The 18,509-nt window shown below is 43.9% G+C and overlaps 1 protein-coding gene across 5 annotated transcripts in view; it reads right to left on the bottom strand.

The window, feature by feature from the left end:
* Positions 1-1,611: 1,611 nt before the first annotated feature.
* CHGB (chromogranin B) overlaps positions 1,612-18,509 on the bottom strand; it is an 82,483-nt gene continuing 65,585 nt past the window's right edge. For all 5 annotated transcript variants that reach the window (XM_088665557.1, XM_088665560.1, XM_088665558.1 and 2 more), the window contains 4 exons: positions 10,605-10,651; positions 9,049-9,142; positions 6,309-7,969; positions 1,612-2,031 (listed from right to left, as the gene is read on the bottom strand). In XM_088665557.1, coding sequence (XP_088521683.1) covers positions 1,948-2,031; positions 6,309-7,969; positions 9,049-9,142; positions 10,605-10,651 — 1,886 coding nt within the window. In that variant the 3' untranslated portion in view covers positions 1,612-1,947. The remainder of the gene's footprint in view (positions 2,032-6,308; positions 7,970-9,048; positions 9,143-10,604; positions 10,652-18,509) is intronic.

Here is an 18,509-nt window from a genome sequence, read left to right as displayed (position 1 = left end):
GTTGGCTCCTGAGCCCCATTACGCAATGTGCATGCCAGAAATGGGGTAGCATAAGGCCCTCCAGATCTTATCGGAATACAACTGACCACTTGACTGCTGCTCAGAACACAGAATGAGTCTTAAGTGGAGCAGCATTCCTAATGTACAGTAGGTGGCAGTCATGGAGTCAGGACGGTGGCAAGCCTGCTGATAAACGTGTCGACAGCTGTGGGAAACATCTGGGCATCCTTTTGTGAACTGTCAGAAATCACTTGTGGACCTGCCTGCTTTTTTGTCTTTTTTACTCTCCTCTCCATTTTCAGAGTATTTTAAAAAAATATATATGCTTCCATATCCACATCCAATTCCGTGCCACGCTAGAGCGCCTCCAGACTGTTGGCGTTATGCAGTAGGCATCCCTCAAAATTTGACCCAAACCAGAAAATTGCACAGCCAAAGCCACATTACAAATATTTACACCGGACTTATTGGCCACGATTCTGAAAAGTGTATGCTGAGAAAGAATGAAAACGGCCCATATATATAAGCATAGTGTTTATATATATTGGGGGAGGGGGGTAAGATTCTTAGCAATACTTGCATAATTTAGAATGATAAAGGGAAATTTATTTTGTTTAATTGATGTACAATAAAGAATTTAGAATGATAAGCACCAAAACAGAACCTATTCTTTTATTTATTTATTATTATTATTATTATTATTATTATTATTATTATTATTATTATTATGATTCCCAATCCATCTGGGTGGGTTGCCCCAGCCACTCTTGGCAGTAAGAAAACATCAAACATTAAAAGCCTATAGAGGTTGCATAGTTATCTCCTTGGCATCTGATGGGAGGGCACCACTACTGAGAAGGCCCTCTGCCTGGTTCCCTGTAACTTTGCTTCTCGCAGCGAGGGAACCGCCAGAAGGCCCTCGGAGCTGGACCTCAGTGTCTGGGCAGAACGATGGGGGTGGAGACGCTCCTTCAGGGTTATGCCAACACCATGCTTCCTTTGGGTATGTTTGTGCTTCAAAAACAGACCCAGTTTGAGATTCAACAGGCTCAAAAAAGGGTTCCAAGGGATGAGCATTTGCCATTGCCCCATTGTAATATGGGTGCCATCACCCAAAGAGCCTTACTCTGAGGTCACATCCACAACATACCTATGAACAGGCATCCCCAAACTGCGGCCCTCCAGATGTTTTGGCCTACAACTCCCATGATCCCTAGCTAACAGGACCAGTGGTCAGGGATGATGGGAATTGTAGGCCAAAACATCTGGAGGGCCGAGTTTGAGGAAGCCTGCCTATGAAGCACATGATTTTCCCCAAAGAACCCTGGAAACTGTAGTTTGCACCTCACAGAGGTACAATCCCCAGTGTCCTTAGCTACAGTTTCCAGAATTCCTTGGGAAAAGCCCTCTGTGTTAAATGTACTTTAAATGTATGGTGTGGGGGGTGACTGTGGCATCACTGTTTGCTGGTGTGACTTAACATACGTTGGGCAATAATGGCTGAACTTCAGACTTGGTTGTTTTAAGTGTTGCTGCCCCCCCCATCCCCCTGATCGATGCAACACTTTGCAAATCATTATGAGACTAACAGAGAAGGCAAGCATGCGATAATGTGAACAACATACTTTTTATTGTTTCAAACTAAGAGACAACATAGTTCTGAAGAACACACACACAATTATTTCCACACACATTTTTTTAAAATGTCTGCCTTGCACACAGGTCTAGATGCATAAAATTCATGCTGGTCTTCCTAGCGTATTTGGAATAAAGATACTTGGGCCTGTGCAAACCATCACTTAGGTAACTAGTGGGCAGTAAACTGCATTTACTTCTTTATTAGGAAGGAAAGGAGAGTAACACTTGTGGCAGTGACTTTACCAGTAAATATAGTGTACTGTTAAACAAAGCCGCACTTTACCATACCCACATTAGGCCAGGCCAGATTCATCCCCTCCTGTTACTGTTGAACTTCTCTGCTATCTTCTGCAACTCCAAATCCATAGCAGCCAGATTTTCCAGTTCCTTTTCCTGTGAAGAATGGAAACAATGCAAATCCTTGTAGGCCAAGATACCACAGATTTAGTTTACTCTTTATTAGGAACACCGGATCGTGGTTCAAATATTCCTTCGTTCTTTAGCAATCATCACTTACATCAAAGGCGTGTTGTCACCCCTCAAGGTGGAAGAAAACTACACCTGGCCATGGCTCGTTTGCACGTATTTATTTACTCGCAGTGTGACACCGTTATTTTTTCCAGGATCTCTCAGCTGCCTTCAATAGCACCCTTTCTTGTTGCAGAACGGGCCTGATGGCACTGCCTGAAGTGGTTCTGTTCCTACCTGTCAGGGAAGCTGAAGAGAAGGTGGTGATTGGGGACAGCTATGCTGCCCTATATGGGACACGGGTGGCGCTGTGGTCTAAACCACAGAGCCTAGGGCTTGCTGATCAGAAGGTTGGCGGTTCAAATCCCCGCGACGGAGTGAGCTCCCGTTGCTCTGTTCCAGCTCCTGCCAACCTAGAAGTTCGAAAGCACGTCAAAGTGCAAGTAGATAAATAGGTACCACTCCAGCGGGAAGGTAAACGGTGTTTCCATGTGACTGGTTTGCCAGAAGCGGCTTAGTCATGCTGGCCACATGACCCAGAAGCTGTACACCGGCTCCCTCGGCCAGTAAAGCAAGATGAGCGCCGCAACCCGAGTTGTCCATGACTGGACCTAACGGTCAGGGGTCCCTTTACCCTTTACCTTTATGCTGCCCCATAGGAGTTTTCCCTCAGGATAGTTAGGATCCAGCCTCTGCTATTCAACAGCTGCATGGAGCCACCAGGAGGGGCTGTGCAGAGTTGGGTGTCATTGTATCTCAGCTTTTCGGGTCCTTGTGACATGGCAGGAGGAGGACTGTGCGTCTCTACATACAGCTGAAGGTGGTTATGTGTTGGAGGAAGAATAGCAAACAAACTCAGCCCAGAGAAAACAGAAATATAAATGGTAGGGTCCAGTTGCTATAAGTAAAGGTCAAGGTAAAGGAACTTTGTACAGTTAAGTGCAGTCAAAGGCAACTATGGGGTTGCGGCGCTCATCCCGCTTTTCAGGCCAAGGGAGCTGGCGTTTGTCCACAGACAGCTTTCCAGGTCATGTGGCCAGCAGGACTAAAGCACTACTGGAGCAACAGAACACCATAAAAGAAGCCAGAGCGCATGAAAGCACCATTTACCTTCCCACCACAGCGGTACCTATTTATCTACTTGCACTGGTGTGCTTTCGAACTACTAGGTTGGTAGAAGCTGGGACAGAGCAATAGGAGCTCACCCCGTTGCACGGATTCGAACTGCCAACCTCCCGATTGGCAAGCCCAAGAGGCTCAGTGGTTTAGGGATGGGAAAGGTGTGACCTGCTAGATGTTGAATTCCATTTGGGAATTGGACTCCATCCATCCAATGGCTGTAGGGGTTTTCTTTCTCTGACCTAGGAGGTGGTGTTTGGCCTGTTCTGGATTGAGTTGTGTTCCCCCTGAAACAGCAGGCCTGCAACCTGAGTCCTCCTGAACCCAACTTTGCTACTGGATCTTCAAGGGGCTGCTAAGAACTGCATTATTTATTGGGTAATAATAATAATAATAATAATAATAATAATAATAATAATAATAATATTTAGACCCTACCCATCCGGCTGGGATTCCGCAGCCACAACATATGTAAGACATAGTAAAACATCAAACATTTAAACTTCCTGGTACAGGGCTGCCTTCAGATGTCTTCTAAAGGTTATGTAGTTCTTTATCTCCTTGACATCTGAAGGGAGGGCGTTCCACAATGATACATCCCATTGAACTATAATGTGTTTACATGCATCTGCCTTTGAAAAGTGCTTGGGAACTACCACAGTCCAGACCAGCTCTGTCCTGATCTTCCTGTCCCAATATCCATTAGTCAGATGTTGACTTCGATCTGCCACCTACCTTGTCCATGAAGGACTTCCATGCCTTATGATATACTTCCTACAGATACATACTAAAACTTTCTTTGCATGCAATTTCCACAGGAATTGTATATGCTGCTTCACTGCACGAACCTTGATTTGTAATCAAACGTTCTCTAATAAAAAACAACACTAATAGGTTTGGGTCAGACACTGGCTGCCAAGATCTGACTACTCCCATTCATCAACATCTGCATCCGCTACGAAGTTTGTTTCTGGGCTATCTGAAGTGCTGATTCTGATCTTTAAAGCCTCAAATTGCCTGGATCGAGGGTTCCTGAAGGAGCAGCTCTTCCCAAATTTCATCTTATGTGGATTAATGGTGGCAGAGAACATCTCCAAGGGATTCTCTCATTTGTGGAGGTGTTACTGGTGACCAGCTAGATCCCAGACCTTTTTTGGAATCTCTTTGGATCTCCAGTCCCGCTCTCTCTCTCATATTCACTCTCCAATGAGCACGCTGGTTGCTCCCAGGCATCAAAGCTAACTTCTTCCCATGAAGACCACCATAGGAATGCAATGTAGGACACCACAATGTCTATGCAAGTTCATGTTTGTGAGTTTGTCCTCCACACAGATGTGGAGCTACATTAAACCTAAGGACCAGCCTGTTACATTGGGGTACCAAGGTACTGGTGTTTGTTTGTTTGTTTGTTTGTTTGTTTTGCCCAATCATCAGAGTTCATTTGCAACTGATCATGCTCATTTCAAATCTGCAACAACATATTACATTTCAGGAATGCCTGGCACCTTCCCACCAATTAGGTCAAGTAATTTAGCTTGTGGGTTTTCTCAGGATAGCCATTTTGGTGCTGTGACTCTGTCACTGCCCATACAGTCCCTCGGTCGGTAATTTCAGAGAAGCATACTGTGCTGTATCATGAAGTACCGAGAGTCGGAATGTGCCACTCATGAGAAATATTTGCAGCCTTGCAGAAGGCTCTGTGGTCAGTTCTGCAAGGGCAAACATCGCAAAACGCAAAGTATTCTGCCCCATATACTAAAAGGAGAGTCCCAGTTCTGAATTAACAGCTCTCTGAAAATCTAGAGTTTATTAAGAAATGTGCTTCTGTTTAAATATCCGGTTGCTCTCAGAAAAAAAGGGATTGGATATCATGCACTACATATAAATCTTCATTACTCCTGAGTGAATCCTAAGATCATGTAGCTGGCAGGAACCCAAAATATGCACCCTACCCGCAATAGGTTGGCCTAGATTCAGATTACAGTAGAGCCAATTATAGCACAGCAGGATACAGTTAGCACCTTAGGAGAAGTTCCCAAGGGCAACTAAGGAAAAACTATAATTGAAGTTGCAATCCTATGTCCACTTACCTGGGAGTAAGTTCCATTCCAAATGGGACTTAGTTTGTAGTGAAAATATATAGGATTGCATTGTAAGGTGTATGGCAGGGGTGGCCAACTTCCAAGAGACTGCGGTCTACTCACAGAGTTAAAAACTGGCAGTGATCTTTTTTAGGAAGGAGGAAGGCCCATTGGGGGGGGGTGCAGGTCAAAGTTGTTGAGTTTTGTGGGGAGCCAATGATTTACCAGTGATCTACTGCAGAAATCCAGTGATCTACCAGTAGATCACGATCTACCTGTTGGAATGCCTGGTGTATGGGAAACAAGTATCAACAAGATAGATAGATATACAGTGGTACCTCGGGTTACAGATGCTTCAGGTTACAGATTCTGCTAACCCAGAAATAGTACCTCAGGTTAAGAACTTTGCTTCAAGATGAGAACAGAAATCGCGTGGCTAAAGCGGTACCTCAGGTTAAGAACAGTTTCAGGTTAAGAATGGACCTCCAGAACAAATTAAGCTCTTAACCAGAGATACCACTGTACCACTTAATCCACAAAAACCTATAAGCTGTTTACATAATATTAAATACTCATTAAAAAATACTGATAAAATCAAACTCTAAAAACAAGTCACCATAAAATTTAACAAAACATTACTAGAATCAGCAGTTTCAAAACAAATGTGCATAATAAAATTTGCCTGGTTCTGTAGTGAAAAACTCTACTGCGAAATGTAGAGGTTGTTTAGATTAGGGAATCACAGAATCATAGAGTTGGAGGGGAACACAAGAGTCCTCTAAGTCCAACCCCCTGAAATGCAGGAATCTTTTGCCCGATGTGGGGCACAACCCCATGGATAGGACTTGCTGATCTCGCTATCAGGCCACCACTATAAGGCTTTGGAAATGATGGCAGTGATAAGCTTTTGCCCTAGTCATGTTGCTGAAATTAAAGTTCGCCTCTTCCCCCCCCCACCCCCAAACCAAAATGAGCATTTCATACAAAATCATAAAGCAATACCTCTTCCAGCGTGAGAGGCCGCTGACTGAGTTTGCCCTTGCTGCTTCTCACGACGTGCCCCCTTTTCACGTCTTCCTTGGAGCTGTATAACTCTGGGAACTCTGCAGATTTCTTCCGGTTGCTCAGAAGATGGGCAAGTTCATCCATCCGGTTGTATTGCCTTTTCACCTCAAATCTGGGGTCGTTGCTGTTATGCTTGCGGCTCACGCCATCCATCAGCTGCTTCTTCTCCCATGGCGAGTCATAATCGTTATACTCGGGAAAGAACCTGGGCTCCTCCTCTTCTTCTTCTTCTTCACTCTCCAGAAACGGATTGGTGATGCTGTCCTTCTTTTCAGCGTGTCTGCCCTTCCACCTGAGCTGCTGGTAGTAAGGGATGTGTGGAGGCGCAGCTCTTTTCACAGTTTCCACAAGGTAGTGGCTTCTTGGATAGCCCTCCTCCATCAGGAGGGCCCTTTTGTTGCCCTCATGCCTCCCACCCTCGCTGTGGCGCCTCTTCTCTGGCTCTCCCTCACTGGGGTTGTGCCTTTCTTTTGGACCATAAAACCTCTGCTCCTCATCTCCCTTTTCTAGGTTTTGTGGTTTTGACAGCTCCTCCCATTCCAAGCGCTGCCGTTCTTTGTCGTGTTGGTGCCGTTTCTCATCCCGGATGCCATAGCTATGTTGCTTGCCTATATCTTCCTCACTCGCCATGCTGTGAAGAGTCTTTTCCTCATAGTGGCGCCTCAACTCATTTTGTGGTTCATCATGGAGTCTTCTCTCGTAGTGGTGCTGTTTCTCTTCATTTTCCCGGCTGCGGTGCCTCATGTCCATGCTCTTTCCCCCCATCTCCTCAGAGCCATGCACCTCGTCAGAGTTTCTCTTCTCCTCAAAATGGTGCCCTGCCTCATAATAATGCCTGGGGTAGTGGCTCCTTTTATCCCAGAATTCGCTTTCTTCCTCACTAGACTCTTCGGGCGAGTCCCTCTTCTCACCATTATGATGCCTCTTGTATTCAGAGGAGTTGCCCAGCCTTGATTTCCTGTGATAATGTCTTGGTCTGCGGCCTCGCTTCTCTGCATCAGGTTCTCTCCTCTCAGAAGAGTCTTCGTATTCTCGATGAAAGCTGTGGTGATATTTTTCGGTGCTCTCCTCTTCTTCTTCCTCAGCATCTTCCTCTTCCTTGCTTTCTGGATTCCCCTCTTCTTGACTATGCGTGTTTTCCTCCAAGTACCTTTGGCCTCCAGAACGTTTGAGGTCACCCTCAATCACCCTTCCTGCTGTAGGAGGAGAGTTTTTGTCTGGAAGCTCACGCTCCAGCTCCTCGCTGTGTTTTTTCTCATTGCTTTCTTCTTCACTCTGGTGATTTCTTTTATAGCTACCTTCTTGCTCAGTTCTTTTCTCGGCATCATCCTTTTTTTCTTCCTTCTGGGCTTCATCAAAAGAATAAGGGCTCTCTTGGGAGATGACTTGTGGGTTGACATTTCCCCTGTGGATTTTCTCCTCAGGATGCCACTTCTCACTTCCTTCTGCCTGTCTTTTCAATTCTTCTTCATTTGGTTCTTCTTCTCTTCTCACAGTTCCTTCTGGTGGCTTCTCTAACTCCTCTGATTCTGATAAATGCCTCAGCTCACGTTCTGCATCTTTGCCTATATTTTCTTCTCCTTGCTTTTGTCGATTGGCTAAAAACAAAACAAGTTGTGGATTCTTTAGGAGGATGCCATCATATTTGCACCCTCTGCCTGCCCTGTTTTCCATCCCTGCCTGCCTCCCATTCCTGTTCACTTCTTACAGCTCATCCGGAAGACTGAGGACCAGAAAAAAGAGGATCAGCGATTCTCCCAATTCAGGCCGGAATGCTATTCCTCATGTTGGCAAAACAGCATCATTCATGCACAAGAGTTCACACTATTTTAGTGACAGGCATAGGTTGAATATATACTACACATTTAAAGCATGTGACACCCGCAGCATAATCTTGGGAACTGTAGTTTATCCCCTCACAGAGCTATAATTCCCAGCACCCTTAACAAACTGCGGCTCCCGAGATTCTTTGGGGGAAATCATTTGCTCCAAAGATGCATTTTAAATAAAAGCACACATTCTGCTCATGTGAAAACACCAGGCAGGCCCCACAAATAACCCAGAGAAGCATTTTAAATAAAAGGACACATTCTACTCATGTAAAAACATGCTGATTCCCGGACCATCCGCAGGCTGGATTTAGAAGGCAATTGGGCTGGATCCGGCCCCCAGGACTTAGTTTGCCTACCCGTGCCTTAGCCTTTTCTTCTCCTGAAGATGTCACACAAGGCAGCAGGTAAGCAATACATAAGTACGGCATGACTTTATGTATTACATGTTTATGCCACCTTTTCTTCCAAGTAGTTCAAGGCCGCCACGGTGAGGGGGGGGGGGAATCACCAAAAAATGGCACCCGAAAAAAATAGGAAAAAAATAGCAGTCACACTGATAAAAGCGGCAATTGCAGAACTGTTCATGGACCGGAACCAGAGGGCAACTGGGCCTGATCAGGCCCGCGGACCTTAGTTTGCCAACCCCTGTCTTAAATCTTCCTTGAGTTTCCCATACTCACAGCAAGTTTGCCACACTTGATTAAGGGCCACTTTAATATTAATGGTTTCTTGGGCAGTCATGATAGCTTTGCTTGTGAAATTGTATCATCTACCATATTATTTTCTTAGTGTAGAAATGGGAATAGTTGAGTTGGGTCGGATTCCCTTAAGACCTGAGCACTTACTTTTCTTCAGAAGTTCTTTGCACAGTGGATTGATAGGTGGAACATTAGCTTTCGACAAACCGTTCAAAAGGACTTCAACAATGCACCGCGTCACCTAGAGCCAAGACAGGAAAGGGAGATCAATATGTTTGATTATCCGTTTTTAAAAAATACTCTACTCCAACTGAGACCTTCAAGACAGTCAGAATAGGATCGGAATACAAGTGTTTGTTTTTTTTAAAAATGCAAAAGTGAATTAAGACACATAATTTTTTTTAAAAAAAAAGCACACAGAAGCCTAATTTACAGGTTTGCTGTTGATTTTTTTTTTTTGAGAGAGAGAGAGAGAGAGAATGCTCTATAAATAAACACCCAACTAAACAAGAAGCATATTCATTTGTCACCTTAAAGGAAGAGGAGATCCAAATATTCCAGAGTGAGAAAGGGTGCTTCCTTTAAACGTAGTGGGTACAAGATTGATGTACTCTGTGCCCAGGCCATTACACTAATTTGAAAACAAACAGTCATTTGAAGTGGTATTTGATGTCATTAATCTTTTGTCTTCTAATGCAGAGGGAATTGTTGACCCATGCACTTCTATGAATATTTACTCAGAAGAAAAATCTCACTGAGCTCCAACAGGCTTACTCCCAAGTAAGTGTGCTCAGGAGGGCAGCCTGTACCATACAATACATATCCACCCCTGAATCAGATGTAATTGGATGATCTGCTTGGCATAGCATTAAAGAACTATTAAGCCAAAGCTTTTCCCTAATTCCAGATGGAACGCTGCCAAACATCATTGTGGGCCAGAGGCATTTTCGTGATAGAAGACAACATTTGCGTGACATATTCTTACCCACTCCTCCACCCAGTGTTTAATACTCTTAGGCCCTTAAAGTGGAACGTGTACGTTTCCGAGCACTGTTCAAAGTGTTGGTGCTGACCTTTAAAGCCCTAAATGGCCTCGGTCCAGTATACCTGAAGGAGCGCCTCCACCCCCATCGTTCTGCCCGGACACTGAGGTCCAGTGCCGAGGGCCTTCTGGCAGTTCCCTCGTTGCAAGAAGCCAAGTTGCAAGGAAACAAGGCAGAGAGCCTTCTCGGTGGTGGCGCCTGCCCTGTGGGACGCCCTCCCATTAGATGTCAAAGAGAAAAACAGCTACCAGTACCAGATTTTTAGAAGACATCTGAAGGCAGCCCTGTTTAGGGAGGTTTTTAATGTTTAATAGATTATTTTATTTCATATTTCTTTTGGTAGCAGCCCAGAGGGAATGGAGTAAATTTATTGATTATATGGAGAAGAACTGTAGAAGTTTAAAGACACTTGCAGGACTGAAATAAATGAACTTATCTATATTTATAAAAAGGAACAGCGAGACAAGAGTGAGAAATAAAGCCAAATGATGGGAGGGAAGGAAGTCACAGCTCAGTGGAGCGAAAGATTGATGGGGAAATTTAAGATAAATTGTAATTAGTTTTTTTTTTGTGTGTTGCTTTTTGTTGATTTGGAAAATTTAATAAAAATTATCTTTTTAAAAAAAATATTTTAGTGTAATAAAGCGTTTTCCTACTCACCATTTCTTCAACATGATCATCTTTTCCCACCGGTGCTGAATGAACACCTTTGAATAAAAACATTTCCAATGTCAGAAACATGGGAACCCCAATGGCACATTGTGACAAGTGAAAACAAACCAACATTATAAACTGCAGCAAAAATTGGTTTGGTTTCAACAGATAATTGCTGCATTGCAAGACATTTGTCTCCAGACCAGCAAATGTATCTTCCCTTAGAAAGTGGTTGCCAAACCTTCTAAATCATGGCACCCATAAGCAGAACAGACTAAATTGATTTCAATGGGATTTAAGGCATGACTAACTTGACTTCAGTGGATCCTACACTTGCACTTGTCCTGCACCTAGAAAGCATGTGTTTGGGCAGTTTTCTGCTTGTCCCATGCTTCCTAGGCATGGCTTCAAGCAGTTTTGCCCTTGCACCACCTCTTTCCCCTGGAAAACCCACTCTTTACCAATAAATTGGAGCAAACATCAATCTGGAGAAAACCCAATTGGGTTTTTCCAAGGGAAAGTGGTGGGGCCAGGGCAAGTCTGCATGAGCCCCAACATAGTTCAACCCTAACCCATCGTCTTTGTTTCACTCACTGATTCCAACCTTTGCACCAGAATAAAAAACGGTATTTTGTGTGATGCTTGACTCCTGGAATCCTAACTATGTGCTTTGTATATTACAGCCTTCCTTCTTCAATAATAACATAATTGTCCAGTCTTTCCTGGTACCCTGAATATATAATGTCAACCACTGGAGCACATACCAAGTCACTTCCAAATGCAGGGTCTTGTTGCTTGCAGTACTCCCCTGGTTTAACTCTTCATTCAGATTCCCAGTCCCCATTTCATTCTTTATCCTTGATGAAAGTCAGTGAGAAGTGGAGACACCTCTTTACTAGGATGCTAGACAGCAGGGTGGTGAACCATATTGGTTATCCCTCCTTTACAGTCTGCAAGTTGTTTGCAGAGTCAGAACAGCAGGCCTCTGTTGTGCCTGCTGCTCTGAGTGCTTTTGAAAAGGAATCTGCAAAAAAGTCCGGACAAACTTCCAATGAATGAAATCCTCCCACATATTGGTTTCCTATGCTTGCTACTCATTCTGTTTCATTCTTTAGGTGTTTTGATTCCCCTGCCCCCTTGTATGGTTCTGTTACTGTACATGGGTGGGAAAATGGTTTACAGCCTCTTCCCCAGCCCCTTTCTGGAAAGATTTATATCCAGTGTGAAATATGAATTTAATCCCATGATCTTTCGTCGTCGTTAAAAGCTATTACTTGTTTAGCTCTTGGATATAGCTTGCTCAAAGTGAGTGGGGCTTTTTTTGTTTTTGTTTTTTTACATTCCCTAGATTCAAATGATAATAAAAAGATACGGAAGCATGAACGTTAAGCAGCGATATCATTTTTTTAAATGCTTGCTTTCTGTGTGAGTTATGGCAGTAATAAAATGAATATATTCACGAGAGCGAGTCATGTGCTAGCAATGGGAATAGGCGTTTGCCTGCCCCCATGAGTCAGCTAGATCACGTTTTGTGTCTCTGTGAAAATGCCCCATCATCCGACTCACAATATTCCCCGACCCCAGTCACTTCCATGAATGTGCCTGACTTATTCTGCAAAACGCAGACAGTCCAAAACCAGTAGAGCGCAGGCCTCTGTTGCTACACCATCGGAAGCAAACTGTTTTTGCTGAAGCAGTTTTTAATAATGAATGAATAACTCGAGTATGCAGCAATCCATCCAACACGACACTAGTGCAAAAACAGCAACAACCGCCCACCGGTGCAGAATAAGCTCAACCTATTAGATGCCATAATTCAAAGTGAGCTAGCCAAGACTGAGCTTTGGTGCCACCAGGGCCCCAAATGTACTTTCAGTCAGGAAATGCAACGTGAATTTACTGCCTGTTTTCATAATTCCACTGTTCCAAATTCCTCAAAACCAAGTGTGCTTATTAAACAATAATGCTGTGATGAGGATATATGATCTCCAATACCTAATGAAGGCAGTAGCAGCTATGCCAGAGCAGAAGGGAAGTTCACTGAATAAAAGAATGAAATAACCCCCTTAGTACTTTAGGCCACATTCAATTTCTGCAGCATTTCTCATTGAGGATAATTAGTTTAACCCCCAAGATGTCCGACATCCATCACCACATTATACTAGTGACAGATGCAGCTACCCTTTGATAGATTTTTGCATACCTTAAAATATTACATCTAGCAGCAGCCTAAAGGAGATACAGGGAGACCTTTTTCTGGTTTTGTGAATCAAGGAACTCATGGTCTGGACCAAAACATGCACAGCTCTGCACCAGCATACACCCTTTCAGCCATAATTAACTGTATACTTCAGCTAATCCAGGCATTCCCAAACTGCGGCCCTCCAGATGTTTTGGCCTACAACTCCCATGATGCCTAGCTAACAGGACCAGTGTTCAGGGAAGATGGGAATTGTAGTCCAAACATCTGGAGGGCCAAAGTTTGGTGATGCCTGAGCTAATCCCTTGAGTATACACCAGAAAAAGTAGTATGTCCAGATATTGCTGGACACCAGCTCTCATCATCAGCTCTGGATTTGTGTGGGCACTTTCCCTGCACAGGGTTCCTTCTTCACTTGCTCCAGGAAGCATGAAGATTGAGAAAGGGAGGGAAGCAGAGGCTGCTGAGCGCTTGCTAAGCCACACCCACCTGCAACCTGAGCTCTGGGCTCAGGTTAACTCTTTCATGCCTGCAAGTGTGAGTCAGTAACTGTATATTTCAACAAAACTTTCATTCATTGCCCTGCCTACTTTTGCCTCTGTCACATGGCCCCTGGAAGGTTACTCAGAAATTCATGTGGCCCTCAGACTGAAAAAATGTTCCCTATTCCCTAGCCTAAGGAGACAGAGAATGTAATTAAGCCAGTTGCAGCACCGCCTGTTCTGCTTAACATAAATTTAAATGTTGAAAGCAGCCATCAGTTAGCTGGCAGAGGACCAGAGAGGACCATCTGCCTGCATGGTATTCCTGGAGGGCTGCTTATTCTAGCCACACTCCTCCCCTCACATGAACTCTGCATCAAAACTGTAGTGGGAGTTGCATAACAGCCATTACCTTATGTTGCTTCTCTATCCTGAGTGATGCTGTCTGCACCTTCTGAATCTCTTCTTCAGAACCAGAGCAGAGCACTGAATTTCTGAGTTCCACCTTCTAGATCAGGGTTGGGGAGATTATGTGGCTCTCTAGATGCTGCTGGACTCCAGCTCCCAGCAGTTCCAGCTGGAATGGTCAATGCACAGGGATGATGGGAGTTGGAGTCCAGCAGCATCAAATGGAATGCCACAGGGTTCTAGTTCAATTCATCATATAAATCTATGGTGCAGCTGCACAGAATGCCAAGTACAGTTCCGGTCATCCCTTCTCATACTGGGGATCGGAGAGATGGGAAAGGTGCAGAAAAAGGTAACCAAAATGACCAAGGGGTGGGGGAACCTTTAGAAAAGCAGAATTGTTCAGGACTTTTTAGTTTAGGGTGGGAATGCAACTGACTTGAGGCAGGGAAAATGATAATAGCTTTTTATCGTAATGTGTGGTCTAGAGGCAGCAAATAGATAGCAATTCTTCCACTCTTCTATCAACATTTTACAACTTGGGATTCCCGTGAGATTAATTGACTGTAAAAACTTAGAAAGAGCCCTGCTGGGTTGTAGCAAAGGCCTACCGTATACTGTAAAGCCTGACATCCTGTTTTCCACAGTGGCCAAGCAGGTGCTCCTGGGAATGCTGAAAGGACAGGAGGGCAATAGCATAATCCTCTTCTTGTTTCCTTGAGATAGAATATAACCAGTGCATTTTGGGGACGGGGACGCAGGGGTATGCAAACATTTTGTGAATCTAAGTTTGGCATCATTGAGGGGTAGTATTTCAATATGAGTAGGAAAATGAGAGTACCCCTAAACACTTTTTTTTAAAGAAAAAAAGCACTGAACATAACAACTGTGACTAGGCCATGGGTTTAGGACAGGCTAAGTGTTTAGCCTGCAATCCCCACATATATGGGAGCAAGTCCCGTTAAACTCAATGAGACTTACTTCTGAGTAGACATGATTATGCTTGCTGCCTTAATCACAGATCACACGACTGATTTGTGGGATGATGTACCAGAAGATGCAGTGACTGACAGCAGTTTTGAAGGCTTTATAGAAGAGCTAAAAATTTAGGTCTGCCAATCACTATTAAGGATGAGAGCCAAATCAGTGTTCAGTGGCAGTTTTCCTATGTGTGCCACATGTTCAGAAGTGGGGGGAAGAGATAGCCATCACTATTGTGTGAACACCCCAAGGCATCTGGCTTGCTATTGTTGAAAACAAAATGCTGATCTGGGTGGCCCCTCAGTCTGATATACTGGAGAGCCAGTCAGAGTAAAAACTTGGCTAGATGCATCAGTGGTCTGAATCTGTATGGCAGCTTCATATGTTCAGAAAAACAGACACACACACACACACCCGCAGCTTGTTTAGGCAAAAGGATTTGTGCCTTTGACATGCATGCTTCATACTTTTGCATATAACAATAATTTGTCAGCACAAAGAATCATAGAATCATACACTTGGAAGAGACCCTAGTCCAACCCACAGTGATGCACAAATCACAGCTAAAGCATCAATGGCAGATGGCTATCCAATCTCTGCTTAAAAACCTCCAAGGAAGGAGAGTCCACAACCTCCCGAGACCGCTCCACTGTCAAACAACTCTTACTGTCAAAGAGTTATTCCTGATGTTGAGTCTTAATCTCCTTTCTTGTATCTTGAAACCATTTATTCAGCTCCTAGCATCCAGAGCAGAAGAAAACAAGCTTACTCCATCCTCCACATGACAGCCCTTTAGATATTTGAAGATGGCTATCGTATCTCCTCTCAGTCTCCTCTTATCCCGGCTAAACACACCCAGGTCCCTCAACTGTTCCTCATAAGGCTTGGTTTCCAGACCCTTGATCATCTTGGTCACCCTCCTTTGCACGTTCCAGCTTGTCAATATCCTTCTTAAACTGTGACACCCAGAACTTGACACAGTACTCCCAAGTGTGGCCTGACCAAGGCAGAATAGAGTGGGACTATGACTTCCCTTGATCAGGACATGATACTTCTGTTGATGCTGCCTAGAACAGCATTAGCCTAAGTTGTCGCTGCATTATACTGTTGACTCATGTTAAGCTTGTGGTCTACTAAGACCACCAGATTCTTTTCACATGTACTATCGGCAATCCAGGTGCTCCATTTGTGCAGCTGGTTCTTCCTGTCAGGAAAAGGTCCTACTCACAAGGAGACCCCTGACAGAGACACATGCCCGACTGGCATGTTCCCTGTTTCCTGGGCGATCGTTCGGGAGCTTCCGAGCCTTCCTCAGCCCCCGGACTTTCAGTGATTGATGTGGGAGTACATCAACACACTCTTAGCATCTGCAGATACTTGCACAGTTGTGTAACAGACCACAGCAACTCAGCATTCTGACCAAGCTAGTTTATTTACACATAAACAGACACGGAGCATGGAACATGGCTCCCTCTCTCTCTAGCATCATCCAGCAGAGAGAGAAAACAGAGGAACAATAGTTCCACTTCAGGAACACACAAGACAAACATCCTGTCTACGTCACTTCCACTCTGTGGAATGAAAACACATACAGTCATATGATACACAATAAACCCATGAGTGCACACGGGGAATGAATCTCCCAACACTTCCTGCCTAAGTGCAAACCCTTACATTTGTCCCTGCTGAAATTCATTTTGTTAGAATGAGCTGACCAGGGTGGGGAAGGTTACTCCTGAGACAGAACCACATCTCAAAAAAAGGTGGAATGGGGAAACTGACCCTTTTATTGAAAACAGTGGTGGGGAACACGTGGCCCTCTTAGAATTTTGGATTTTTATATCAAGAAACTAGAAGGAGCCCAAGAGCAGCAGATTAACAAGTAAATGGGGGGCGGGGAGTGGGAATGGGTAAAGTGTTACTGAGATAATAAAGCCATATTGTATTATTATTATTATTATTATTATTAATTCAAAACAAAGGCAATACTTGCCTGCCCTGAATGAAGGGAACACTCACTGACTAAATTAAGCAAGCAACATTAAATATAGTTTGTGTTGTCTGTTGTGATGTTACAGCATCAAAGGCATGTTTCAATTAGATACAGGAGTTCCATTTGGGATAAGGTATTATACCACAAGTTGGCTGTAGAGCCATATTGCACAAAAAGGAGCACCTGTCCATTACAACAGCACAGGCTGAATTGCACCAAATGGATCACTACTGGAGAGCACAATCTCCAACGATGTGGGCAACTGTTCGTGCGATTGGCTGGGGCAATAATGTCTTAGACAACCTTCTGCCGAAGGGGTTTAAGAGCTTTAATACATGCATTTATGACAACACGCAAAATGACAGTAGGTTTTGTTTCACCCAACACTGAACCCTGGATGGGATGTATGCCACCCCCAAAAATAACTCAATTGGTTTACTATATTTAGCATTCAAAATGTGTTTTTCGGTAAAACAGGGATGGGGATCCTCAGGTCTGAAGGATGAAATGCAGCCCTCTCTATCTGGACCTCAGGATTCTCCCCAGCCACCTGCCTCTCCCCACTGACCTTGCTTTTGCCTCTCTGGAATGCTTCCTTGAACAGCGATAATGCTTCCTGCTTGCCTGGAAGGAGGGTAGAAGTGGTGTGGGAGTGTGCGTGTAGAAACTAGACTACTCTACAAAAGTAAAATTCACATTCATTCCTCTTCCATTTCTTGTCTTTGGCCCATTAGAGGCATGTGGTCCTCAGAAGGTTGCCCAGAAAAGTTGAAAATGGTTCCCCATCTGTGCTGTAAAAGGAAGGAATTGCTGGGTGGCCCTAGTCTCCCAGTTCCTAGTCTCTAACAACTGCACTATATTGTCTCCGTGCAACTTGCAGCCTTAATTATCCACCTAGGATTGCAGCCTTAATTATCCATCATGGCAGTGCAGTATTGCAGTTGATTTTATAGAAATCAATAATATATAGCTATCACTTTTTAAAATAGTACACATCAGCTGGTCCATGGCACTTAAAACCACTGGTTGAGTGTTCAGGTTTTTCTTCATGAGCAGTATTAGAGACCCACATGCCCACATAAAACACAACACATTGCTTTTGACAGAAATAAACGTTTTGAGAATTAATGGGCTTTTCCTACCCTTCTTACAGCTCCAAGACTCGGAAAGCCCTCGCATGTAAGTGACTCACCCCAGTTGCCAGAGTGGAGGAAAAGAGCAACAAAACTTCAGCAGTGGGTGCCTCATTCCACAATGAAATTGTTCTCTTTTACAGGCAAGTCAAGTTCACCCCAAGAGCATTTATGTTAATAAGGCAAGTTTTAAAGCAAGGATTTCTTAAAACATCCAGTATGTTATTAAAATTGATATGGAATTTTCAATTATCTTTGCGTCCTGATCTTGCGAGACACTGAAATACAAACCAAAGCAACTGCTTTGATGTTTCTTTCATTTGTCTTTTTACAGTCAAGTGGCATATATACTTTTAAGAAATGGACATGTGTGAAATGTGTGAAAAATCCTGGCTGTCACTTTATCTTTCAGTTTTATACCTATAAAATGCCTGTTTTTAGAAATGTGTCTCCAGCATTTTAACGTGCTTAATTTCAGCTGTCTGGTTCCATTCAGGCAAAAAACTGAATGAACAACCAGCATGTGGGAGTGCTTGTTCACCCACAGTGGATTTGATACATGCCCTTGGTAACTACACACAAATACTGAGCATGTATATATTACTCCTTTGCTCCTCCTTCCCTTACACACATGGGTGGGTGAGAAGAAAACACACACCGAGAAGGTCTAGTTTATATATATTTCCCTTTTAATGAGCTTTTCTCCTCCTGCTC

The sequence above is a fragment of the Zootoca vivipara genome, chromosome 3 (assembly GCF_965207765.1).
Source record: "Zootoca vivipara chromosome 3, rZooViv2.hap1.1, whole genome shotgun sequence".
Taxonomy (NCBI): Eukaryota; Metazoa; Chordata; class Lepidosauria; order Squamata; family Lacertidae; genus Zootoca; species Zootoca vivipara.
The sequence above is the reverse complement of the archived record's forward strand: the minus strand, read 5'-3'. Positions and strand labels throughout refer to the sequence as shown.